Raw genomic sequence first — 26,928 nt, 5'->3', positions numbered from 1 at the left:
GCTAAAATTTTTAAAAAGCCTAAAACTCTAGGGTTACAAAATAGGCCTTTCACAATCGATCAGCTCTGGTCGCAGTGCGTAATGGCCTTCTAATAATAATAATAATAATCCCAATTCCTGCTAAGCGCGGTGAAATCACCGGTCGTCATCGTCCATCCCATCTAATGATAGGCCCAAGAAACAAGCTGTATCGAGATAAAGGGTTAATTAATGACTATCTGTAATGGGGCACGGGAATAGGAGGTTATTGTCGCACGCGGTACCTGTGAAGTCGTTTTACGCTGTATTTTGTTTGTGGTATATTTATTCTCTTTAAAGTAAAGGGCTGCACGGGTTCACGACAATATGATAGACGTTCACCTGGCCCCGAAAATCAGCTAAACCTAGAACCCCGAATGTTATTTTGCCCTATTGCAAAGAGAAAATGCCAATAACCAACAGGATAATCATCCTAAACACACAACTCAGCAAACCAAGGAGTGATTTCGCGCAAATAAAATTGATGTTATGGAATGGCCAGCTTAGCCTCCCGACCTCAATTCTATAAAAAATCTGCGGGGGACTTAAAGAGAGAGAGAGAATGCCAAACGGAGTAACAATCAACAATTTTGGGAAATTGTGCCTGACGATTCCGAAGCAGCGACAAATGGGAAATGCAGCTAAATATTAGTTACAACTGTGTATCTGCAAACTTTATTAGTGAAGTTTTTCTTCAACTTTTTAATAAACTTGATCAGAATAAGTAATTTTTTGACCGACTATGTTATTTTAATATTATCCCTGGATGTCTATCTTTTGTTATAAAAAGTTTTGTTAAAGCACACGAAATATGTTGTGAGCCATTGTATGATACAACTTCGATACGGACCGAATTTAGCCTTCCTTATTTTTTATTTTTACTGCACTTTGAATAGGTTTTTCACTAGTATATTATTGACCCTGCCCAATTCCGTCATTTAATGCACCGAGAGAAACTGTATAAGTAGGGGCATTTAAAATTTTAACAATAAAAAAAACATACGAGATCTTTTTGTTTAATTTTTTTCGATGTCACTGCGTTAGTCGGCATAGCTTCAAAAGCAAATGCTTTCATTTTAAAAAATATATGTATGTGCAAATGTACATCTTTAATTCAGAATTATTACGTTTACCTATGGAAATTAAGATTCAAATTACATGCTGAGAACGATAATTATGTTTGTGATTTTGATTTAATGTGATTGGTACAAAGGAGGAAGGAAATAAGTATTACAGATAAATTGTTGTAATACTTAGTCGCAGTCAATTTGGATATGTATGTATGTATGTAAAGGATAAGTTATTAATTTCAAAAGTTTAAGTTATATACAGGGTTTTATTGAAAAGTAATGAGCCTTCCCGCCCGGAGCGTCTGCCAAGCGATCAAACGAATCGGCTCGTGGGGGAAAATGATCGTTGGACCTTCCCCTTCCACTTTAAACCGGTCCCAGTTCGCTAACAACAGCGGTGCAGTCAACATCGCTCCGCGCGTGAAAGCTGTTTTAAAAGTGTGTTAGGATTTTGCAGTGGCGAAAATGCAGCGATCGTTGGAGCAACGTTACTCGATCGAATTTTGCGTAAAGCTAAACAAAACGAGTACCGAAACCATTGGGCTTCTCAAGGAGGCTTACGGGGACCAATCTCTGTCCAGTGCCCCGGTAAAACGGTGGCACAAGTCGTTCAAGGAAGGCCGGAAGGATGTCGAAATCCAAGGTCAAAACCATGCTGATCATCTTTTTCGACTCTCGAGGCTTCGTCCACAAGGAGTTTGTGCCTCCAGGAAGCACTGTAAACGCGGAATTTTACAAAGAAGTGCTCCTTCGGCTGAAAAACCGCGTCGCCCGGGTTCGGCCCGACCTCGTCAACAATTGGACCCTTTATCACGACAATGCGCCGGCGCACACCGCCTTCCTCTGCACCTCTGCATTGGCCAAGATGGGGGTTCCGGTGCTTCACCACCCTCGCTACAGCCCAGACCTGTCCCCTCCGGATTTCTTCTTGTTCCCGCACCTGAAAAGAAAGCTGAAGGGGAGGCGTTTCGACTCCATCGAGGCGATCGATGACAGACGAATTGAACGCGATACCGGCGGATGAGTTTCAAAAATGTTTCCTGCAGTGGAAGGACAGCTACCAGCGGTGTATTGACGCTCAAGGGTCCTATTTTGAAGAGTACTAGTTGTATAAGCCAAAAGGTTTAATAAAACTGCTTACAAAAAATAAGGCTCTTTACTTTTCAATCAAACCCTGTATATGTAGTATATATAATTGGCGCGTACACCCCTTTTGGGTGTTTGGCCGAGCCATTCCTCCTATTTGCGGCGTGCGTCTTAATGTTGTTCAACAAACGGAGGGACCTACAGATTCAAGCCGACTCCGAACGGCAGATATTTTTATGAGGAGCTTTTTCATGGCAGAAATGCACTCGGAGGTTTGCCATTGCCTGCCGAGGGGCGACCGCTATTAGATTCGATTTAGATTAGATTAGCATTCCCCAAACATTTTCAAAGAATGTTTATTCAGTTACTACGTTTTGCTTATTTCCACATTTGTCAGTCCTACGATACGATATGAGAAATCTTTATGCTGACAAAAATTGGTGTGATTGACGCTATATCTGCCAATCAGTGCATTTTATGGGTGCTGCTAAGTTTAACTGTATGGAAATACTGTAACTTTGCTCACCCTAAAAACCACTGAGCCAAAGCGATCATTACCACCGAAAAGCGCATAAGTGGCGTAGCGCTCCACAAACACTTTTTACAGAATACTGATTTAAGAAATAAATTTTAATAATTTATGAACAGTGCTTCTTGAATTACGAAAACGTAGATCACATGATGTGAAAATTTAAAATGTCGTATTGGATTTATTACACGTAATGGATTAAATTATTTAAGAATTTTTCCTGCCACTAGTGCCAATAATCCACGTCTGAAAATTATGAGGGTAGCGTGAAAACAATGGCCAAATACTAGTTAAAATACGTCACGCAAATAAAACTTGTTAATTAATAAGTATCCCTTTCAATTTATCTAATTTTTTGCTGTTTTGTCGATTTCGAAATTGGTAATTCAACAAGAAATCTTAATTTTTCTCAGTCCACTTATCGGGGATACTTCCGTGTTTTGATGAGCTTTTTATTTGATTTATGGAAATTTGATTGCCCAGGAAAGGCATGAGAACAAACGCAGATGGAAATAAATTACAAATAATCTTACAAATCAAGAAAGAAACAGAAGCACAAAGCATAAAGAAAATGAAGTGCAGTTTAAAACGAAAAGAAAAGTATACAAATAAAAATGCTTTAAGGATGTGAGTAAATTTAGCTCTATAGATTATGAAATCTGGATGGGGATGTGTGCAGGGAAGCAGAGGAAACGAAACACGAATATGTGCGGAGGACACACCAAAAACGAAAGGGCATAGACGCCCGATGCACAGTACACGACGATATTTTTATTGGGAGCACATGAGCGGAAGGGGGAGCGCAGCATACACAAAAAGTTTTCACGAACACACCCACACTCGCATTAGGCAGTCTCAAGAAAAGTGAGTAATTTGGATGTTTTGAATTAACAACATAAATTGTTTCATACACGCAGAATAAATAAGTATGCACCAAGTTAAAGGCTTACTTACCGTTTAAATCCTTCGTCAACTGGGAACGCGTCGACATTTTACCCAATTTGTGCAGAATTTTTGCGGCGAAAGTCAAGTGGAGCGCAACTGGAGCGCAGCAATGCACTCCAGGAAAACAGGATTTACCGGATACTTAAAGAGTAGGTGGCAGAGCGGCAGCGAGAAGGGCTTGTCGTTGTTGGCGATATCATTCACGTAGCAGCAGTTGCTAGTCAGGCTAGTGGCTTTCTGCGCCCTTCCACTACCAGATATTGTGCCTTCGAGTGGACGTTTTTCCCCGGCAGCCGTTTTCTTTTGTGCAGCCGCTTTATGTTTCCAACTTTCAAACTTCTAATGAACTGCACGAACGCATCTGCGGCGGAAACTGACTGAATTTGTAATTTTAATTCCCTATTCGTTGATTATTTTAATTATTTTTATTAGATTTATTTCACTTTTTTCTTTAGCAGCACCGCGTATGATTCACTTATAAATGCCACGAATCCTTTCATTACACATTTTGCCAACAACTACTTTCTCTATAAAATTTTATCGAGGAATATTAAGATTATTAAATTAATTATTTGAGTTAACACATTTAACATTTTTCAAATCACTTTATATGCGTTTTGCCTTTTCCCTTAACTTTTTCACACAAAAAACTCAATCAACGAACTTTCAAACAAAAAAGCCTAAGCAATCAAAGAGAAAAGTAGAGATGTGAAAATCCACCCTCCGGTTGGCAAAATTCCCTATTTAGCACTTTTATCACGATTTTTCACATCCAAATTAACAGATTTCTTCCGGCACAACCTTTTTCAGCTGCATTGGTTCCACTTTCATTCAAAATTATACTTTAATTGCCCAAAAACATTTCACTTTTATCACTTTTTCCCGTATTATCAAAAACTGCAACCGAAAGGAGATAGTGATGAAAACATAATATTTCTCGAGAATCAGCTTAAGCACTACTCGGCCCATTGGTGTTGGAGTTTTAAACGAAAACGGCCAACAGAGAAATGTATTGATACCGGGTATATCAGGCATGTATTCATTTTCGCTTTCATACCAAAGTTATCAATAAGTAAATCGAAGGTAATGCCAAATCGCTTGATAATAAACCAAAGTTTAAAATATTTTTAAAATCAATTTAATTAATAATACGTTCTCATATGCATTAATCACCTATAAATAAACAAATTTAATCTACCCGTTCACATATGGCAGATTACCTGCAAAATTGACAATCAGCTGTCAATACTGCTTTGACAGGTTGTTTTTCACAGAAACTATTTTGGTGGAATATTTCGGTGTTTTTGGTTTCTTTAATTATTATTCACGATATGAATCAAATACAAGGAGAAAGAATAGCTCATTTAATGGCGCAATTGGCTGCTAATAATAAACAGTTGGCGGAAATCGGTATACGACGTTTACTGAGGTTGCGAAATTGGATATTACATTTTATAATAAGTAATAAGAGGACAAAACGTTTGTGGACACACGGTTTTTTCTGTAATATGAATGCATAATTAATAATATTTAACAAACATTAACTAGATTTATGTCTACAAATCTGTTTTCTTTCCCGGCGTCCATTTCATTTAGTTTTTATTTTGATGTTTCTCTTCACATTCGTAATAATGATTATCGATAACGCAGAAATCACAGGGTAGTATGTCTAAAAGTATGATTATTATCTAGGATTATTTTATAGTCTCAGATTTTGGGAGGGAAATTTTGTATGGGAAATCGCGCTTTTTAATTACTGATTTTGAGTTAACCGCGAAAAATTAGATCATCTGCTTATATATGTGAACGTATTATAGAGTTTTTTCCAACAACAGCTATAGAAAAATTCGATTCATGGTATATTAACGTTAACTAATGGCATTAGGATGGACTTTTACGTGCGCAATAGACTGAGGAAAATCACGTAATCTTCGTGGAATTGAGGTAGGTTAAAGTACGGTCACATATGCATTAAATTCTATTAAATCCACAAAATTAATCTACCCGTTCACATATGGCAGATTGCCTGCAAAATTGACAATCAGCTGTCAATACTGTAGTGAAAGGTTTGTTCTCTTAGAAATTATTTTGGTGGAGTATTTCGGTTTTATTGATTTGTTTAATTATTATCAACTATATGAAGAAAACACAACAAGAAGAAATATGTAGGTCATTTAATTGCGCAATTGGCTGCTAATAATAATTGGAGGAAATCTATAAACGACGTTTCCTGAGATTTAAAAAAAATTGTGGGAGCAAGGCGCATGGTAAATTCCATATTACATTTGATAAGAAATAAGAGGACAAAACGGACACACGTTTTTTTTCTGTAAAATGAATCCATAAATAATAATATTTATCAAACATTTTACTAGAATTCTTTTCACAGACTTGTTTTCTTTGCCGGCATCCATTTCATTTAGTTTTTATTTTGATGTTTCTCCTTACATTCGTAATAATAATTATCGATAACACAGAGTTGTATGTCAAAAAGTATCGTTATTATATAGGATTATTTTATAATCTCAGATTTTGGGAGATAAATTTTGTATGGGAAATCTCGCTTTTTAATTACGCATTGGGAGTTAAGCACGAAAAGTAGAACATCTACTTATATGTGAACGCATTACTAAATTGGAATAAATGGCAGCTCACGAGAGGGGCCCAAAAAAAGGAACAAAGGGTTTTGGATTGGGGGATGATGACTAACTCTGAGTATTTAAATTTGTATTAACCGCTTCAAGCTACTGATGTAATTCACCAGGTGTGTGATATTGAAAACTGCTCTATCCGTAGCTTTTTCAAAAAAGTGTGAACCCAAATGCCTGAATCATAGCCCGAAGAAAGCAGGGCTAAGTGTGTTATTATATATGTGTATAAAGTTGGCGTGTACATCCTTTGTTAGATATTTGGACGAGCTCCTCCACAGCCCTTAATGCTGTTCTACAATTGGGATATAAACCATCATGGTAGATGGTTCGTTATGAGACGTTTTTTCATGACACTAATATACTTAAGGGTTTTTGATCGCCTGGCGAGGGGCGCAATTACAAAAACCTTTGATGCGAATATAACATATTTTGGATGTTTGCAAACAACTATGCAACTGGTGATTAAATCCAAAACACAAGATGTGAGTATATAGAGTCGTTTGTGAAAACTATTAACTTGTATTACGAAGAATTTACAGATCAAACATTAAATAAACCAACTAGTTCTGCAGCTAGTCCAAAGCCTTTTATATATCAAACCGACATCTGTATAGAAGATAAATGTACACGACTAATTATTAAATTTGACCGAATAGTTGTTAAATAGATTTATTTCTGAGGATATTTCCAGGAAACCATTTACAAATATGTTGTAAGAAATGAGAAATTCATTAAAAAAAGAAAAAGCCACAGCTCAACCATTATTAAACAAAACTAATATTCGTCACTCCTCTATCTGGCAACGCTCTGTCGAAACAATTGAAAAGGAGATCTTGGAGAGGAATGTTTTTTGCGCGTTTGGGTTTTGCGAGCAACTCTTACAGTAAATTAGAAGAAATGGTAAATTTAAGTGCATTCAACAGAACGGTGCGTTTGCAAAGAATGTTGCTGCCTTTAAGTAAGTAATGAATTATTCTGTAAAAGCCAAATAAAAGTGTATTAAAGCGGTAGCTTGTGAGAAAAAATCATTTTCAGATAAAAAAATTTCACAACGTTGACATAACGTGCAATGACAAATGCTGTCAATATCACTGAGAACAGTCTGCGCTCAGCTGTGCTGATAAATAAAATTTCTTATTCCGAGTTTTAATGTCTAATAAACAAAAACAATTTAAAAAAGGATCTATTAAATTCATTGTATTAAAAACTAAAGCCATTTTCGAGACGAGTAATTTAAAATTAAAAAGTTATTGAAGATAAACACTGATAAAACAGGCAAGCGAGTAGACATGGAGCATATGTTGGAGCAGCCGCAGTTGCCACACAATATACCGTCGCCGGTAGAGTTTAACACAAATTTGGTCGAGCTTATAAAGCAACTTATTAAAGAAAATCAATATGAGGGTGTTGCATTGTTATTCACTAGCGAACCTGAAGCCACGCGTAATATAAGTTGCCTCCAAACCGTGGGCATGGAGCTGTATCATGATGTTTGCGTATCTTATCTTACAACTCAAATACACGATGAACAACCTCCTTTGTATACATGTGCTGAAGAGCTATTGTGTTTAATTGCCGCGCATGCACCCACGGAAGAATTGCTGTTAGAACTTCTTGATATTGTTGAAGAACAGAAATCGGAGTATGTTTTCACATCCGCTTTACGTGCACTGCAAGTAGTTTTATTGCGAATGGGTAATAAGAAACCGCGTGCGCTCGAATGGTGTTTGAATTCTATACGTACCCGGATAGAAGGATTGCCGCTACCGAAATATCTTAAAGAAGGCTATGATCGAAAACAGGAACGCCTACTCGAACAAAATGAAGAAATTGAAAAATTGTTAATGCACTTTATTACTGTGGATCTATTCTACGAACCACTACTGAGAGATGTTTTGTTGCAGCAGTGTACTACCAATGAAATATTTTTTGATACCAGTATAAACAGGCGCAATGTTTTGTGTTGCTTTCTAATTCAAATGCTTGGAAAGCCACTAGCGTTGTTAGATTTGTCATCCGACGAACGTAAAACCAACATATACACAATACAATGCGCACGAAAACTAACCAAAGGCGCAACGCGTTGTTTAGTAGATCCCCTGCGACTTCTTTCCGTAGGTGAGTACCGTGTGCGCTGGTGTCGTCGCTTAGATGCTGATAAGGGGGTACATGAAATGAGCTCTAACAATATATTTCTAATAGAAGAAAAACTGCCTTTAGAGTCCTTGGCAATTTATTTCTATATGCTGTTTGTGGAGGAAATCAGTTTGGCTTCTGTGCCCAAAATTTACTTGCCAATTTACATATTTGAAACCGGTATTTACTACGCGAACGAGTTGTTGGCACATGAGGAGTCACCGCTACATTATCGCGCTCTTTTATTGGTAAAACGTTTATTGGATAACTTGTTACAAACCAAGATATCTGCAGTTTCATTGGAGTTGGAAGTACACAAAAATTTTTGTAATATTCTCTGCAATATTGTTGGTTATTCCTCACAAAATGATCTAAGACAGATAGGAATTAAACTGTTGCGACAATATATTTTACAATTTGATGAAGAAGGCAAATATTTGGTGCTAAAAAATTTGCTGCGCACTGTGACTCACAATGGCATATCTGGTTATTTGGCTATAATGTATAAAGACCTTGTGGGCAAGGCTTTAGTTACTTCAGTAGCCACCGACTTACCATCGACATTTTCTGGTCAAGATTTTCGTACTATAATCCTGCAATATATTTGTCGTCTGCCTCATGGTGCAAAAACCGACCTAATTGAAAATTCCGACAGTGTGATTTCTTCACTTAATGCTTTACGATTCTTTGCCATGAAAGATCACCAAAATCGTACTGGACTGTGGGACTTCATGCCCGAAATAGAGAAACAATTTCTTGAGCCATTGCGCAAAGGATTGGAGATATCTGTAGCGCACTATAAGGCAGAGTTGAAGCGAGTAGAATATGGGTTGGGTGCTAAAGAAGAAGCAAAACAGCGTAAAAATTTGGAGATGCTAGATATAAATATAGCGAATGCAACAACTGAAAGCGGAAATATTAATTTGGAAGTGAACCGTCAACGTAAAATTGAAATACTCAATCAGAATCTGTGTACGTTTGATCTGATGCGGAGTTTGTTAGGGCGCGCAGTCGAGTGTGTGGAAAGCTCGAGTAAACTGTCGAAAAGCACTTCAATGTAACAAAGTTATTTGTGCGTCTTATTTATTTTAAAGCAAATAAAAAAAATTAATTTCGAAAATTTTTATAACTACTGTGTTTTAACTCGTTATTCTTTCCTAATGAAATTAGCATTGAATGCGATACATAATTTTCACTGTTCGGGTTGTCAATGTAAATTACATGTTGGGAACTTCAGCTGGTTTTCAAATTCCTAAAATGTACAATATACATATTGGTATAAAGCAATGACATTTAAAATCAGCAATCGATTCACAATTTCCTTCCCACTACAGGTGCTCACAGTTCTCTACTCGCCTGCAGCGCTCATGCTTCCCAGGTGCTTATGCAGCGGTGCCGTGCTTATTCAGAGTTCAGTCAGAGTAATACCTACAGGTCGCTACTCAGTACTCCAACACACCTATCTTACACCACGCCCACGCCGACGCAATTTCAAACACACTTCAAATGTGCATATACAACTGATTCGGGTAGCTTAGAAACCATAGACAAGTTTCGTGAACGCGAGGAGCAAAGAGAGCGTGAATATGAACAGAAAACAGCTGATGAGCAGGCACAAGACCAGGATGCAGCTAAACGTGCAAAAATCGATGCAATACGCACACAAATTCTAGAAGCAGCATTGTCGCATGTGCCCACAGAAGGTTGGACGCGTATTGCCATTGCGAAGGGCGCCGAAGATGTTGGTTTCCCCAGCGTTGTGCATGGCATGTTCCCCGATGGTGGTTATGCGCTCGTATCCTATTTCTATGGCAAGTGCAACGATGATGTGGTACGGCTTTTGCAGGAGGAAACACAGGATGGCAGTTTGACTGTTGACGACCCATTGAAGTTTTTAGTACGTGCTGTGCGCATTCGCCTTGAAATGATAATTCCATACAAGGTGCAATGGTCACAGGCTTTAGCGTTGATAGCGATGCCACAAAATGCTCCCACATCGTTAGCTCAGGTTTTGACGCTGGTCGATGATATATGCTACTATGCTGGCGATCGGTCCGTAGATGTGAGTAAATTTTGAAATTGCTTAAAAATAATTCCTTTCTGTTTTAAATAAAATGCAAGTATACTTACTTTGCGTCTTTTCTTTTTCCCATCATATGTATAAATATTATTCATGAGAAATTAAACTAATTAAACTTGTTCTATATTTATACAGTTTGGCTGGTACACACGTCGCATTGGTCTGGCGACAATTATGAAAATGACGGAGCTATTTATGCTGCAGGACAGCTCGGCGGGTCATGCTAAAACTTGGGAGTTCTTAAAGAATCGCATGGACGAAGCAGTACAAGTACAATTAATGCTTTCACAAACAGAGGGAATGACGCACAATTTTACACGTTCTTTCAATTCAGCTTTTATAACAGTGAGTATACAAACTAGTTATAAACTATATATTTACGAATGTGATAATCGTATTATTTGTTTCGCCAGGCACGAAATATATTGGGCATCGACTACACGCGCAGGTAAAGAATGGGCGCGATCATTCAAATACAACTGTCAGGCCGACGAAAATTCAGAAATTCAATAGAGGCAAAGTGAATAGAAATAGCCATATAATTTATTTGTTAAAGAAATTGTTTATTAATTTTTTTTAATTTTGGTTAACATCAAAGTCATAAAACCAGTGATAAACTGTTTTGTTCATTAATGCGAAACGAATTTTCTTTAATTACTTAGCGTTTAAGTAAACAATTTAGTAGTCACATAATTAACTTATACTTGTACGTATTGAGCTACAACCAAATTATTTAGATATATTGCAATTTTTAATAATTTATATTACTTGTATGTATGATTGTTTTGATGACTTGGAAATGATTTCGCACACCCTGTGTCGTGCGTTTGCTGTATAACATGTATAGTTGTTATTGTACCATAAATATTTGCACTTGCACCGACCACGCCAAAACAAAGTGAACATTTACCCACCTAAAATGTGTAAATTAAATGCACTTGAAGTTAAGCAGTTTAAAATGCTTAATATTTACGTACTAATTTGAGATTCGTAACTGCTGAACCACTACCTGCATATACGAGTATTACATGTACATATAAGGAGAAAGATGATAAATGCAACTGACGGACTACAAGTGAACTAAAGTGCTTGAAGTGGAATTATGATGTACATATGTATGGCTAGAGTGTGTTGTTGTCGAAATACTTATTTCAATGTAATTATTCGTATTGATACCGAATGGTATTCTATAAACAATAAAAGTAAAGCTACAAGAAAGGACATATGAAGTTATTTTACAACAACACATAACATTCCACATTCACTTGTAGATAATGCTGATAGCCATTTCAGAAAGATGATGGAACTGTAAACAATAAATTTCTGGTAAGAGCAATCAGAATATTATTCATTTACATTTTATGATCAGCTTTTCAAACCAGGATGACGAGAATGCTATATCATATATACATACATAAAATACATGATAAACATAAATATGTAGAGATATATTATATGTATGTATGTATATCTTTTCATAAATGTCCAAATATATTAATTTATCGAAATTAGATCTTTATTTCCAGCATATGTTTAAAAAAGCTTAATAATAGACTTATCTGATCAGGTGACGCAAATTGTCGGCCTAAAGAATTTCGTCACACAATGGCTCTCAATGCTCAAAGCAATGGGCTCGTTCGAGCTTCAATCACAACCGCAGTGTCGCATGATTTGTGAAAGTATCACGTTCGATGTAAAATTTTGGCAACATTGTCAAAAGCATCACGTTCGGATTGTCAAAAATTTGGCAAATGTTGCGCGCGAATACAAATAAATCGACATCAAACATTTTTTGTTTGCCGGACATCAGAAAAGTATCAGTTAAGCAATTGCAACAGTGTTGCTAATTGTCATCAATGCAGCAGTATTGCCGCTTTTATTACGTGCTTTGAACAAGCCCAATCTGTTGTTTTTTCCTAGTACAGTAGGTTCTGTTTTTATGCGGTAGATACGTTCCGCAAGAAACAGCATAAAAAAAAAATAGCATAAAAAAAGCTACTAGTTCTATAGTAAAACTATAGATACGTTTCAAATGCTAAAACCGCATAAATCTGAAATAATCGCATAAAAAAGGGCACTAGTCCCATATTATTACTATAGATACGTTCCATAGACCGCATGAATCTGAAATAATTAAATAAAATCGCATAAACAAAATATTGTATCTTTGAAAATTACATCTTTATATATCTTCTATACTTGTAGGGTTAGCATTTCTGATGTAATCTGTGATGAGTTTTTGCTTAGCTGGTTTAGAATCTTGTTTATATGTACAATTCCCGATAGGTCGACATGCATTTTGTAATTTAAAAAAAAACCGCACTATTTCAAAACCGCATAAAAAAAAGCCGCATAAAAACAGAACCTACTGTACTCATATTCACATTTTATATGCCACTCCAGTAGCTTTCAAACAATTTCATACAATTTTGAGAGCACTGCCAATCTTTAAATTTCTTTCGGCTGCCAAACTTTTTTTCATTTATTAATTCATCATAACTTTTTTCCGGTGAATTTATTTTAAATATACAAAAAACGTTACAATTTTGGGGGTCTCTGCAGTCCGGGTTGAAAGCGTTGAAATTCTTGTTTGCCGTACCCCAAATTATGGTACCAATATCAACAGGAAAGTGATTGTGGTCTGTCTTCGGTCGAGTCTTCGAAAGTCTGGAATTTCCGGTCCCTTAATGGGGAAGGTGCTTCTGCCCGGCTGGTTGATGTCCTCGTGAGAGTAAAGGCTGACATCACTGCCGTTCAAGAGATGCGATTAACGAGACAAGGCAAGAAAAACTTAGGAGCGCAAATTCGGTGTCGGATTTGTTGTGGGAGTGAGACGTTGGCCCTTATCAAGGTGAATTTATTACAGGTGACAGCAAACACATATAAGTAAAACCCTACATGTATTTGTTGTTCCGTTTGGTCCAAGCATCACGTCAAAATCAGCAAGCAAATGTAAACATACCAATACATACAAACAAAGCATACCATTTTGACGTAAGCCATACCTACGGCGAAAAATTCAGCTGGGTAAATGCTGTCACCTTAATAAATCCACCTTGGCCCTTATAACGCATTGGAAGACAACATTAAAGCATTTATATGTGAGATACCGGCCGAAACATTGGAAAGAGTATGCCAAAATTGGACTAAGCGGATGGACCATTTGTAGGGCAGTCGCGGTCAACATTTGCATGAAATAATATTCAAACATTAAATTATATGGACTGTACTATCGATTTAAATAAAATTTCATGCGTTTTTCTGAATTTTACATGTGTTTTTTTGAAAATCTTTCCTATAGCTCTTAAAAAATCACCTTTTATAATAGTTCCCATTTTTTATTTTTATTTTTTTTTCAGGACACCTTTTAGAACACAACTTCGTCAACACGAATGTTCATACTATATATTCATGTGGACATTTGTGCATAATTTCTTGTGTTTGGCAGTTCCCACTTGCTTCCGTTTACTTTTCCTTGTCTTTTTGTTTGTTTATTCGCAGCACGGAAAATTGGGGGGCGTAATCGTGTATTCTATCATTCTTGCGCAGAACATACTTCTGGCTGATATGTCAAGTGCACACGCAGCTAAGTTTCGATGCCTAAAGAAGTATTTTTCGATTGTGAATGTAAATTTGGGTAAACTTGTCTTGTCACAGATCCATATATAATATTTATGAATGCATTAAAAAATGCAATTTTTTCTATTTAAATAACAATAAATCAAAGTTTTAAAATTAGTTTTAACCTACTATTTTCTTATATGATGTGCAACAGCTACATACCTATATCTATTTCTATACACTTAGATTGAATTAAAAAGCAATTTTTTATAATTGTTTGTTTTGCTCACAGTTTATATTTTTAATAAAATTACGGATACATTAAAATATCTATTTTTTTAATTTTAAGTTTAAAATTCACAGTCAAAATGCATTTGAGTAGCTATTCAATTTTTTTATCAGCCTATTGTTTTGTTTTTTGGCTTTTTTTTGTTGCATATTGGGAGTATGCAAAAAATCATATGCTTATACATACATATGTATTACGTACATACAGGTACATACACAGATAACCTTAGTTTTGTACACTTATTATTATCAAATTTTAATTGAGTTTGTTCAAGCATTTTTACGTCAACTAATAATATTTTCACGAAATACAGGCCTCTTCGTTTCCAAGCGTTCGCAAGTGACGAATAGATGAAACAACTGGTATAAATAAACATATTTTGGTAGCGCTGGAGTCTTACTCAATAACTTGGTTGTTGCTTTGAAATGCAAATTTTTCGTCAAGTGAGCAAGGCCCAGACATAGCGAGTAGAGAAGTGGCGAATCGAAGCCGGATTAGGTTGATAAGTAATCATCTTCTATACTATAAAGGTGAATGTCTGCACATTGTCCCCGCATCACTACGAAACGACAACACCAAATGACGTAAAAATTTGTATACATTTATATTTTCAGCCAATGAAGGTTATAGGCATGTTTTTATGATGGAACTCCCTTTCCACAGCCCCCAGGCCGTGCTTAAATTTAATCTAAAAAATTTTAGTTTTTCCTATTTCCCACTATTTACACCACACTCTAGACTTCATAATCCGCATAAGCTGTTCAACTATGACCCAAATGCAAAGTTCAAAATCGGTTTGAGATAGAAAATTTAATAAAAATAATTTTGCTTGATATTTTTCTGATTGGTTCTTTTGATTTTATTCAACGAGGCATAGCAACGAATGCCGGGTATTGTAATATTATGGTTATTAATAAAAAAATATTTTCTACGAAGTTATTGTTTGTAATTCTTTTATATAGGTACATATCCTAAATCCCTCAAAACTACTACGAGAGCGGGCCCGCGGGTTAAAGCTAGTATTCTTCATATATTATGTAAACTCTTACCAATCCTACGCAGCGCTCAAATTATCCCAAGACACATTATTGCTAATTATGAAACGCGAAACCTATAATTGGATTTACTGAGAATTGTTATAATTTGAGTTGTGGTTAATTTGAGAAGCGGTTAAGATGTACAGACAGGATATATTCGGCACAGAATGTAGTTCATTTGCAACAGAACTAAGGGAACTCATCTACATACATACTGCAAAGTTTTTTCTATCTTTTAATGAACATTTAAAAAGTATAAACAATTTTTGTACTGGTTAAAATAAGTTGAAAAAGATGTTTAACATAGAAATTAATAGAGCGCTGCAACGCTGGAGTTTCCAACTGGCGTACAAGATACAGCTCGTAATTATTATCTAAAGCAAAAAATTCAAATGGATTTCTAATTATCATGATTTTTTATTCTAGATGAACTAAGAAAACTGAGAGAAATTCCAAAATTTCAACTTTTTGGAGGTTTTAAAGGAAAAAAATGCCTTTCTAAAAAAAAAAATTCACTTCAACTTGGTACAAAAATTTTGAAAAATTTGTTTTTATCTATTTTGTTAGTTCAAATAGAAGAGAATTTAATACTGAAGGGAATTTCATTTCAAAAGGTTCATTAGTTTTTTTTCATTCATGTACGCCAATTCAAAGAAATCATAAAAATGAAAAGTCGAGAAAAGAAGATAAAGTTTGTACTATAGCTGTCCGGTCACAGCGTAACTATCGAACGCTCGCCTACCTTTGGCTTTGTATCTACGGAAATATTGAGAATTAGGATCTGTAACTTTGTGAGAATATTCTGAAATATATTAGGAATCGCTTAAAACGAAAAAAAAAAAAATAATTTTTTTGACCTTATAAACTAGGCTCCTCCCTTAAAGCCTGTTATTATTCTCTGTTGTTAAACTTTTGAAATGTCTGTTGTTCCTTTTATTTCTGTTACAAATAAACTGCTTTCGGTTTTTGTCCCTGTTAAGTATACGACACGCTGAACCTCGAGTTATTGTTCGTGCACATACAGCTTTGTTTGCAATCTGCTACTTTCTTAACGGACCAGTATTATCGCCTATATATATGTAGTTTTCATTGACCACTTAGGGAGTTAAACACGCTTTGTTACACAATTGTCATTTTCGCATTTAATATTTCTGAACAAAAGCTTTTCTAAGTGCCATTCGGAAAGCTTCCAAGTAAAAACGCTATTACTATTGTATTATTTATTGGCAATAAATCTTTGATTCTTTTGTTATTGACCGCTGTGGATTTCAATTCCTTATTTATGCTTTGTTTCAGTGCTCTATGCATGCATAGTTCGTGCTCAATTACAGTTTCTTAATTTTTTTTTTTTATTTACATATATTGATATGATATTTTGCACGATTTCGTTCGCCTACAATGGTTTCAGATAGCAGTCATCCATATTTGATGTATCCATTATTTCATTATCGTCATCGAGTGGTGATTGTGGTCGCTTTTCAAAGAGTTGACTTAGATGGCCTTCCTGTTGAAGCAAATGTTCTTTTTGTTGACCCCGTCCCACGCTAAACAGTGTGGAGAAAAAGTAAATGTTGGAAAATAAAATATTATAAATATGTATCATATGTCTATGTACGTGATGTTTAAGTATATTTCATTCATGGAATGCATCTACTAGTATACAACAATTAAATTCCTGACTTCTCACTTTGCTCTCGACATTTTCGGCAAACAATCAAAAACTTAAAGTCAATTAAAATTGACGCTAAAATTTCAACCTAAGAGATTAGAAAGCTCGAAAGAGAATGAGAAAAACGTGTGGTTAAGAAAGCAAATCTATTAAAATACGTGTAGTGTGAGTGGCCTAAATTCAATAATGCCTTCGATCACCAAATGATTTTAACTTAATTCTTATGAGAAGCGTATTTGATTGCTGCTTTAAAAGAAGTGAATATTCGAAAGAAAATGCCAGTAAAATTTATCAATAGTTTAAAAGACATAAATCAGAATTGTTTTCATGACAATTACGTGCGGCTGTAAATCAATTAATATACAAGTATGTGCACATTGCTTACATAGGACACCCATATTTGTAAACATATGACTTTTTTTTGGCATAACGCGTATTTTCGGAGATATTAAGGATAAGAAATAAGGGCATAAGAACTTTTCAAATCTTAAAATACTTATTCTAAAAGGACGAGTTATGTACAAGTACATATATATGTAGGTATTTGCATACTTGGCGGACATAAAAATGTTAACGGGTGGAAAATGAACTTTTTTTTATAAGGAAATCAGAAAAATATATTATTACTGTTGCAGAAAACAAAAAACACTCCTACCATTTTTTAAGAGGTATCGTGTTAAAAAAATGCTTCTTTACTTTGAATTTCAAACCTATCATTTCTTTAGCGGTCGCCGTGGCCGAATGGGTTGGTGCACGACTAGTAGGCCGGGTCGATTTGTGGGGAGGCAAAAAAATCGCCCATTGCTCTGTGAAAATCATATTCTAGGGATGAAAATAAGAAACTTTGCCGAAGGAACCATACCTCTAAAACGAATTCTGATGTCACCCAATTTGTGTCGAACTTTTTAGTTTCTTTTCTATAACTCACTTAAATTAATTTTGTCATTTACATATGTTCTGACTAAATAAATTTCTTAAGAGAAAAAATAGATATTATTATAAATAAATAATAAATATTATTATAAATAAATAAAAATAAAGAAAAAATATAGCCATTTAGCTGATTTTTTCATGTAAAGGCCAAAAATGGTGATCGACCTAAATTGGGGGACATCAGAATTCGTTTTAGAGGTATGGTTCCTTCGGCAAAGTTTCTTATTTTGATCCCTAGAATACGATTTTCACAGAGCAATGAGCGATTTTTAAATCAAACCGCCCTAGTGACTACCATTCGGAATTCAGAGAGAGAACGTAGGTTCGAATCTCGATGAAAGATCAAAAATTAAGAAAAAGTTTTTTCTAATAGCAGTCGCCCCTCGGCAGGCAATGGCATACCTCCGAGTGTATTTCCGCCATGGAAAAGCTCCTCATAAAAAATATCTGCCCTTTGGAGTCGGCTTGAAACTGTAGGTCCCTCCATTTGTGGAACAACATCAAGACGCACACCACAAATAGGAGGAGGAGCTTGGCCAAATACCCAAAAAGGTTGTACGCGCCAAATATATATATACATATAATTTCTTTACTATAGCAGTGTTAAAATTTTTAAATTATATCTTATTATTTAGTAAATAAAATCATCGTAAACTTAATTTGTAAACAACAAAAGCTTCGACTAAATGAGTTGACTTATTGTTATTGTATTAATGATGAAGTTTTCAATTCGAATCAATGTAAACCTATGTAAATAATTTAAAACAAGTTTCTGGGAAATTGGCAAGCCGTTGTATGATAAAACAGTTTTTAGTTCTTAACTAATAGATATTTTTCGGAACCACAGAATTAATACAAGCTAATCCCGGCGTTTCCGGGATGTCGGGACTGTTATCCTTAGTACCAGCGACTAGTTTTATTCATTTGACCGAGAGATCTAAGCCTTTTTTTCGTATGTACATAAATATGTACGTATACAGATACTTACCAATCCAAATTCGGTACACAGAGTATGTTTTTAATTTGGCGTTCCGGTTCATCGGTTAAAAAATCGTCAAGAATTTTAATAACTTCACTAAACGTAGGACGGTCGCCAGGATTCGCATTCCAGCAGCCATACATGAGGTTATAGCTTTTCAAAAGCAAACAAAAACAGTTAAATACATGAAATTTTAGGGCAAACTGAAAATAAATTAAGCTATAAAACAAAGGCACCAAAATTTTTTTTTAATTTCATAGAGCTGACTGTGTTGGTAAACAAAGAAAGGCGAAATGAAGGTACATACTAGTATGCTTGGAAAACTAATATATGTATATCCTGCCGGGTGCAGTCTACTTGCCAGTATAAGTATACCTACATACAGTCTGTCTAGCAAAAACGTGACCACTATAACTTGGAAACTACTTCGTAACCAATTCGATTCGAACAAACTGCATTGTATGAGCTTATAATATTTATAATACGCAATATATTCAGTTAAATGTATAGTCAGCCCCATAAGCTATAATGGATGCACATCTTCGAGTCATACTTTGTGTTAATTTCTGTTTTTTCAATAGAGTTGGCATAAGGTGACTTTGGTGGCGGATCCAATTTACCAATCCCATTTTGCTGTTTCTACTCTATACACCTTCGGCTTCGATATTTGGGATCGTTGTCCTTTTATAAAATCCAAGGTTAGTTATTATCCAAATATTTTCGTAGCTGATAGCAATGATGCTTTTTGGCAAATATTATTCTCAAAACTGCATTAAAATTGGCGGTAAACACAAATAAACGGCTAAATCCTTTTTCGGAGAATCGGGCCCAAACATAAACCTTAACTGGATGTTTATCCGTTGAAGTGGTCGATTATCAGGAGAACACCAGGGCCGACGTGTGCAACTCTTTCATTTTGGTCGACCATCTTTTGCCATTTTTCTTCTGGAGACATTATTCCATCAGTGTAAAACTTTTGTGGTTTCTCGGCGAAAAACTGCGAAAAGTAATTTTCACAGGCTTCTCTTGAAGCCAAATTTACTCCATTAAGGGAGTTTTGCATTGACCGAAACAAATGGTAGTCCGATGGTGCATGGTCAGGGCTATATGGTGGATGCATCAAAACTTCCCAGCCAAGCTTTTCGATTGCTTGCTTCAATCTCATCAGTTGTTGACAGTAAAGTGTAGAGTCAATCGTGCGATCAGGCTGGAGCAGCACATAGTGGATGATTCCTTTCCAATCCCACCAAACACACAGCATAACCTTTCGAGGCGTCAATCCTGGCTTTGCGACCATTTGTTGAGCTTCACCACCCTTGCCCCATGATCTTTTTCGCACATTATTGTCGTATTTGATCCACTTTTCGTCTCCTGTTACCATTCGCTTCAGAAATAGTTCGATATCATTTCGTTTCAGCAAAGAATCGCAGATGTTAATTCGGTTCATTAAATTTTTCACAGACAATTCATGTGGTACCCAAACATCGAGCTTCTTTTTGTAACCAGCCTTTTTTAAATGGTTCAAAACCGTTTGATGATGAATGTTTAGTGCCTTGGCGATGTCGTGGCAGCTTATGTGACGGTCCTGGTCAATCTTTTCCATAATTTCATCGACTTTTTCAACGATAGGTCGACCGAAGCGAGGTGCATCTTTCACATCGAAATTTCCAGAACGGAAGCGAGCGAACCATTGTTGTGCTACACGAACTGATACAGCATCGTCTCCGCAAACTTTACAAATTTCATTGGTGGTTTGCGTGGCATTCCTTCCTTTTTTATACGAAAATTTCAAAATATAGCGAATTCTTTCATTATTTTCACTCATTTTTGAACAGCTATAACTTTTTTTCCACTTCTCCGAATTTAATTTTTTTTGGTTAAATGAAGCTTAAAATGTCACCTTTCTAACACCATATGATATGACATAATGTGATTGGTAGCACTGGAGATAGATGACTCCAACGACATCTATTGACAAAATACGAAAAGACTTTTTCGACTACCCAATATTTTTGGACCAATAGGGAGAGCACATAGGAACACTGCTGCAAATCGTTATTCATGTGCGCAACTCATTTCGTAAAAACAACGAACGTTTACTACTTTTCTATTTCTTTACTATTTAACAGCATTTACATTTTTTTATAACGGAACTCTAAGTTTGAATTTTACCGGTCATGCTTTTGTTAGACCGAATGTATGTAAACACATATGCATATTTATATATCTACCCTGAGTGGAAAGCCAAACTACTCAGCAAACATTATTTATATTCCACGAACGGGTTTTTAATGGAACAAGTCATACTAGTTCGAGAGAGACTAGATAAGTTCTAGTTGGAAAATGACCTATTAGAGGTGTGTACAGATTGAGGATCCACGTTATGAGAATTACAGTAATACAAATGCTGCTGGAGCCAGTCATCATCTGCTTTTGTTGTCCAGTATAAACTAGTTCATTAACTGGTACAAAACTGATGTAGAGACTGACTAGTTCGTTAAATAATTTAATGCATAGGCTGACAATAAAGATTTCATAGGACATTGCCATGTTAAAATAACCAGTCGCTAGTATTAAAATACAGATAGAAGCAGAACTACTTCGGCAGCAAAGCAGGCAGGTAGTAACTAGTAAGTAAGTTAATTCGGAGCTAGTAGGCTTGACTGTAGGTGTATTAGCAGCTTACATATGCAAGTGCGAATATTTACATGGATTTATGTAAATAGTCACCCAAACAGATAATATAACAGTGTGTATTACACTTAAGGGCATGCAAGTTGAATAAAAAAAAAACAATTATATACTTGTATTGTGTGTATGTATTAGCATATATGTATGTACACAGATTTTTACTTACAATTCAGGTCCGCAATTTTTTGGCTTCTCCATACGGTAGCCGCTTTTCAATAGATGCAACAACCGACTCGTCGGTATCGAAGGATAAGGTGTGCTACCGAGTGTTACAATTTCGTAGAGTAGAATGCCGTATGACCAACTGTTGAATGTTTGCGTTATAATATGAAAAACCCCGACAGAAATATGTGTGTAATAAGTTTATGTTCCGTTACGGCGCATGGTTTTTGTTTTTATTGTTTGGTGATTTTTGATTTATTTTCATACCATCCATTACCATGTGTAATATTTTCATGTAAATATAAAAGAGTAGACACAGAGGCTTGTAAATAAATACATATGTATGTATGTAGGTATAAATATATATTAATTAAATTTGTTAAGAGCTTTCATATGCTTTTGTGCATGGACTTGTCGAAATTATGGACGGCGTAAGTAGGAATTCAATTTAAGATATTGACAGTTATTCGAACACTATGCGAACGTGAGTAATAAAAGAGGAACTTTTTTCTTTTGATCGGTTTAAACATTTTAAATGAAAAGTAAAGGGTTAACCTATGTAAAAAAAAGGAAAGAGGTGGTGTATATATTCCTGGAAGAGCACATTATTTTGCTTAAGTTCAGCAAGGCTGGGCTCTTAAAATTTAGAGGGGGCATAATGTGCTTTTACCCTTTTACCCAAAATACTTGCTTTTACCCTTTACCCAATTACTGGCTCAATCCAAACGTATTGTAATATCATATTATTATTGGATTTTATTTTTTATCGGCAGATATAATTGGAATACGCCAAATGAGCACATTTTCTCATCTCTGAAGAGTTTAAAAACACATTATAATGCTAGGAAGGATAGTGGTTCTGTATTTCTTTGCTCAAAATTCCGAATAAAAGTAATAAAGGAGATTGTGTTCTGCATTATGTTTCTTTTTTTTGCGAATCATTAAATTTAAGCATGTTAAGACATCTTAACCATCGGTTACCACAAGTTAAGAGCTAAATTTAGTAATACTAAACCTACGCGCAATCATCGAAAACCTTCACTTCTAACTATCTTCAGAGCTTTCGCTTTTTTAGTTGATTTGAATTATTGTTATTATTATTTATAGGGGATATATACAATATACAAGTACGTTCACATAAGCATTGATTACCAATAAATCCACATAATTAATTTATCCGTTCACATATGGCAGATTACCTGCAAAATTGACCATCAGCTGTCAGCACTGTTGTGAAAGGTTTTTCTTCATAGAACTTATTTTGGTGGAATACCTATTTCGGTGTTTTTGGTTTGTTTAATTGTTATTAACGATATGAAGAAAAGACAAGGAGAAGGAATAGCTAATTTAATTGCGCAATTGGAAATCCGTAAACGACGTTTACTGAGGCTTCAAAAACTTATGGCAGGATATTACATTTTATAATAAGTAATAAGAAGACATACGTTTATGGACACACGATTTTTTTCTTTTATATGAATGCATAGTTAATAATACCTAACAAACATTTTATTAATAGGACTATGAATAAGTTCGTGCGGTTTTTTTCGAAATTTGAAACTTTATTGACGTAAAATGGTTACAAATTTAATATTCAAAATATTGTCCATCGCTTACTACTACTTTTTCCCATCTTTCTGGCAATTCACGGATTCCCTTTGTGAAAAATTCGGTCGGTTTTGCCGCAATCCACGAATCGATCCATTTTTTGACTTCATCGTAATTACGGAAGTGCTGGTCAGCCAGGCCATGTTGCATCGATCGGAAGAGATAGTAATCGGATGGCGCAAGGTCTGGACTATACAGCGGGTGGGGTAGGACATCCCATTTGAGCGTTTCTAAGTATGTTTTGACCACTTGTGCAACATGTGGCCGAGCATTGTCATGTTGCAAAATAACTTTGTCGTGTCTATCGGCGTATTGCGGCCGTTTTTCTCGCAGTGCTCGGCTCAAACGCATCAATTGTCGTCGGTAGACATCCCCCGTAATCGTTTCATTCGGTTTCAGTAGCTCATAATACACAACACCCAGCTGGTCCCACCAGATACACAGCATAACCTTCAGGCCATGAATATTCTGCGCCGACGTCGATGTTGAAGCATGGCCAGGGTATCCATACGTTGCCCGACGTTTTGGATTGTCGTAATGGACCCACTTTTCATCGCCAGTCACAATTCGATGCAAAAAACCCTTTCTTTTGTGCCGTTGAAGCAGTTGTTCGCATGCCATAAAACGGCGTTCAACGTCTCTTGGCTTCAATTCATACGGCACCCAATGGCCTACCTTTCGGATCATTCCCATGGCTTTTAAACGTTTGGAAATGGTTGATTGATCAACTCCCAAAGTTTTTGCAACCTCTTCTTGCGTTTGAGCCGGATCTTGATCGAGCAATTCCTCCAATTCGGTATCCATGAACTTTGGCGGCGCACCCTCGCGTTCTTCGTCTTCCAAGCCAAAATCACCACTTTTAAAGCGTGCAAACCACTTCTGGCACGTTCGCTCAGATAGAGCATGCTCACCATAAACTTCCACCAAGATACGATGACTTTCGGCTGCTTTTTTCTTCATATTAAAATAATGAAGAAGAATTCCCCGCAAAAACACATTATTTGGCACGAAATTCGACATTTTCAAGTGTGGTAAAAATATTGTTGTTTACGCTTCAAATAAAAAACTTATACTGACGTTTGTGCCTTACGACAGTAGCTCTCCAATGAATGTTTGGAAATGTGGATCGATGGAATAATAATCAAGTTACGCCATCTGTTGTAAAACCGCACGAACTTATAAATAGACCTATTAGAATTATGTCTACTAAACCTGTTTTCTTTGCCAGCATCAATTTTATTTAGTTTTTATTTTGACGTTTTACACGCGTCTTTCCACGCTTAAAAATGTTGATCTATTACACAGAAGACTCCGGGTTGTATGTCAAAAAGGATGGTTTTATCTAGGATTATTTTATAATATCAGATTTTGGGAGATAAATTTTGTGTGGGAAATCTTGCTTTTTAGTTACGGTTTGGCAGTTAAGCACGAAAAAGTAGATCATCTGCTTATATGTGAACGTATTATAACTCTAACTTAATTAATACACTGGCTACTAGAGCCTTTGGTGCTAAATGACTTATGTCCAACTGAACATTTTAAATATGGTGTGACATATATTAATACATTTCATATAATTGTATACTTTAATCAGTCTCGGATGTGTAGGAAACATTTCCCTCATCTTGGTTCCTGGGCACAGGAATATAGAGGGAAATGAAATTGCCGATGAGCTTGCCAGGAAGGGGGCGGCAGAACCGGATCCAGCTGCCCCCTTCTCAGACATCGGTATCCACTTGGCCGTCGTTAAAGGGAAACTACACAACTTCTTTCTAAGAAAAGCGCAAGATAGATGGAGGTCTGTCTCATCGTGTGCCATTTCAAAAGCACTGTGGCCTCAATACGATATAAACAGAACGCTTAAGGTGATGGGAACCCCCCGCCATTTAATTTCCAAACTCATTGCGGTGATCACGGGTAACTGGGTGATCGGCACTCATGCGGAGAAGCTTGGAATTCCGTACAACCCCCATTGCAGAAGCTGTGGGGATCCTGCAGAGAAAGAGACTGTGGAACACTTTCTCTGCAAATGTCCGACTCTGGCGGCTAGGCGCTTGATATTCCTCAGCGTCCCCTTTGGGGATGACTTGATGAAATTCTCCAGCCTAGATCCCTTTTCTCTCCTCCCTTAATCTTTTCACAGGTAGTGGTCCACATTATGGTATCAAAACGGCACGTAAGTGCTACTTGTAGTGTACCTGGGGTACTCTTGCCATCTTACCTACCTACCTACCTACCTATACTTTAATCACATTGTCAAAGGTAACACTATTTAATAAAGTGGATGGTACCATAGTTCCAAAGCAGTAGCTCGTTTGGTGGTTAATGTTAGACTGAGGTCTATGACGTGTTGGATTGAGAGATGCCCTCAACAAAACTGACACGGCCGGGAAGGAGCGCCGAAGAGAAGATGCTCGTGTTAATTTAGTATGGCCGAGTCTCAGACGCATGAAAGTTGTGATTCGGTGTTTGGAAAGGGGAGTTGGGAATAGGAATTTTTTACAATCAGGGTTTATAAGGATATACGGCTGATTAAATTGAGGACATTCAACCTTTTTCAACTGCGAAGAATGGAGGTTTATAGTTTTAAGAATGTAATTAGGGGAGAATGTGTCAAAAGTGATAGGAAGGTAGGAATATGTATTTTTGGCTGCTGCATCAGCTACATTTCCAGGGATGCCCACTTGACTAGGTATCCATAGAAGCTTTATTTTGTTAGGATATTTTATTAACGGCGATCGCCGTAGCAGATGGGCTCCTGCATGACTACACCAAACATAACACCAAAATAAATAAAAAGTAGTTTCTAATAGCGGTCGCCCCTCGGCAGGCAATGACAAACTTCCGTGAGTATTTCTGCCATGAAAAAGCTCCTCATAAAAAATATCTTCCGTTCGGAGTCGGCTTAAAAGTGTAGGTCCCTCCATTTATGCAACAACCTGAAGACTCACATCGACCAAACAAGGGTGAAAGCGCCAATTATATAATATATATATGTATATATGTATTTTATTAATTTATCCTTGATTCGACAAACGATTTGATTACCACTAAAGATATTTCTTAGCGCTGGACAGACTATAGACTATACCTATTTGCCTTTATTATTTGTTGCATACTCTGACGCCAGAACAAATGGAGCTATTCGGGGTCAGCCAATCAATGGATATTAGGCTTTTGTCATTCTCTACCACAGCAAAAGTTGTATTATGGTCAATACTTGAACCTTCGGTGAAAATTGTTACCCAACTCTTTAAGGACTGCGAATAAATTATTCCAATAAAACGTTGTAATATATTATAAAAAACCGCATTTGTATTAAGTTAAGTTTACGGAAAGCATGAAGGTCGACATTTATTCATGCAGGAAGGAGTTTCCAAGGACATTGACTACTCATTTTGCATCGACGGATGACCGACCAAAGTTTGAAACCCCGATTATGGCGAGAAGCGGTTTTAAATGTGTTGAAAAAAAGTTTATTTTT

The 26,928-nt window shown here is 36.2% G+C and overlaps 4 protein-coding genes across 11 annotated transcripts in view; 2 read left to right on the top strand and 2 right to left on the bottom strand.

The window, feature by feature from the left end:
* The window catches only part of LOC128868100 (F-actin-uncapping protein LRRC16A), a 157,771-nt gene extending 153,163 nt beyond the window's left edge, over positions 1 to 4,608 (bottom strand). Inside the window, exons 1-2 of one of the 7 annotated variants that reach the window (XM_054109841.1) lie at positions 4,313 to 4,608; positions 3,658 to 4,175 (exon numbers count right to left, since the gene is read on the bottom strand). In XM_054109841.1, the coding sequence (XP_053965816.1) occupies positions 3,658 to 3,694 (37 nt within the window). In that variant the 5' untranslated portion in view covers positions 3,695 to 4,175; positions 4,313 to 4,608. Of the gene's footprint in view, positions 1 to 3,657 lie in introns of all 7 variants that reach the window. The other 6 variants (XM_054109842.1, XM_054109843.1, XM_054109844.1 and 3 more) reach the window with 6 other exon arrangements.
* Positions 4,609 to 7,114: 2,506 nt separating this feature from the next.
* Positions 7,115 to 11,736, top strand: LOC128866347 (ubiquinone biosynthesis protein COQ9, mitochondrial). Of its 2 annotated transcripts, none has more exons than XM_054106990.1 (4): positions 7,115 to 7,257; positions 9,770 to 10,497; positions 10,651 to 10,860; positions 10,929 to 11,736. In XM_054106990.1, the coding sequence occupies exons 1-4, from the start codon at positions 7,143 to 7,145 to the stop codon at positions 10,965 to 10,967; spliced, it is 1,092 nt and encodes a 363-aa protein (XP_053962965.1). In that variant the 5' UTR covers positions 7,115 to 7,142; the 3' UTR covers positions 10,968 to 11,736. The 2 variants fall into 2 exon arrangements, with proteins under 2 accessions (XP_053962965.1, XP_053962966.1); XM_054106991.1 differs by lacking the exon at positions 7,115 to 7,257 and adding an exon at positions 9,629 to 9,711.
* Positions 7,388 to 9,514, top strand: LOC128866346 (glomulin). Its single transcript, XM_054106989.1, has one exon. It carries the CDS (start codon positions 7,589 to 7,591, stop codon positions 9,494 to 9,496), a length of 1,908 nt encoding a protein of 635 aa, XP_053962964.1. The 5' UTR covers positions 7,388 to 7,588; the 3' UTR covers positions 9,497 to 9,514.
* A 4,505-nt stretch (positions 11,737 to 16,241) lies between the features above and the next one.
* The window catches only part of LOC128867569 (tyrosine-protein kinase receptor torso), a 93,615-nt gene continuing 82,928 nt past the window's right edge, over positions 16,242 to 26,928 (bottom strand). The window contains exons 14-16 of the mRNA XM_054108932.1: positions 21,841 to 21,978; positions 18,993 to 19,136; positions 16,242 to 16,946 (exon numbers count right to left, since the gene is read on the bottom strand). Of these exons, the coding sequence (XP_053964907.1) occupies positions 16,796 to 16,946; positions 18,993 to 19,136; positions 21,841 to 21,978 (433 nt within the window). The 3' untranslated portion in view covers positions 16,242 to 16,795. The remainder of the gene's footprint in view (positions 16,947 to 18,992; positions 19,137 to 21,840; positions 21,979 to 26,928) is intronic.

This window comes from Anastrepha ludens, chromosome 6, assembly GCF_028408465.1.
Source record: "Anastrepha ludens isolate Willacy chromosome 6, idAnaLude1.1, whole genome shotgun sequence".
In the NCBI taxonomy this organism is placed as follows: domain Eukaryota; kingdom Metazoa; phylum Arthropoda; class Insecta; order Diptera; family Tephritidae; genus Anastrepha; species Anastrepha ludens.
This window is presented reverse-complemented; position numbering and strand designations above follow the sequence as displayed.

Coding starts and splice junctions, on each gene's coding strand:
- LOC128866347 (XM_054106990.1), top strand. CDS start 7,143: ATGTTTTTTGCGCGTTTGGGTTTTGCGAGCAACTCTTACAGTAAATTA. Junction 7,258..9,769: donor AAGAATGTTGCTGCCTTTAA/GTAAGTAATGAA, acceptor TTCCCACTACAG/GTGCTCACAGTTCTCTACTC. Junction 10,498..10,650: donor CTGGCGATCGGTCCGTAGAT/GTGAGTAAATTT, acceptor ATATTTATACAG/TTTGGCTGGTACACACGTCG.
- LOC128866346 (XM_054106989.1), top strand. CDS start 7,589: ATGGAGCATATGTTGGAGCAGCCGCAGTTGCCACACAATATACCGTCG.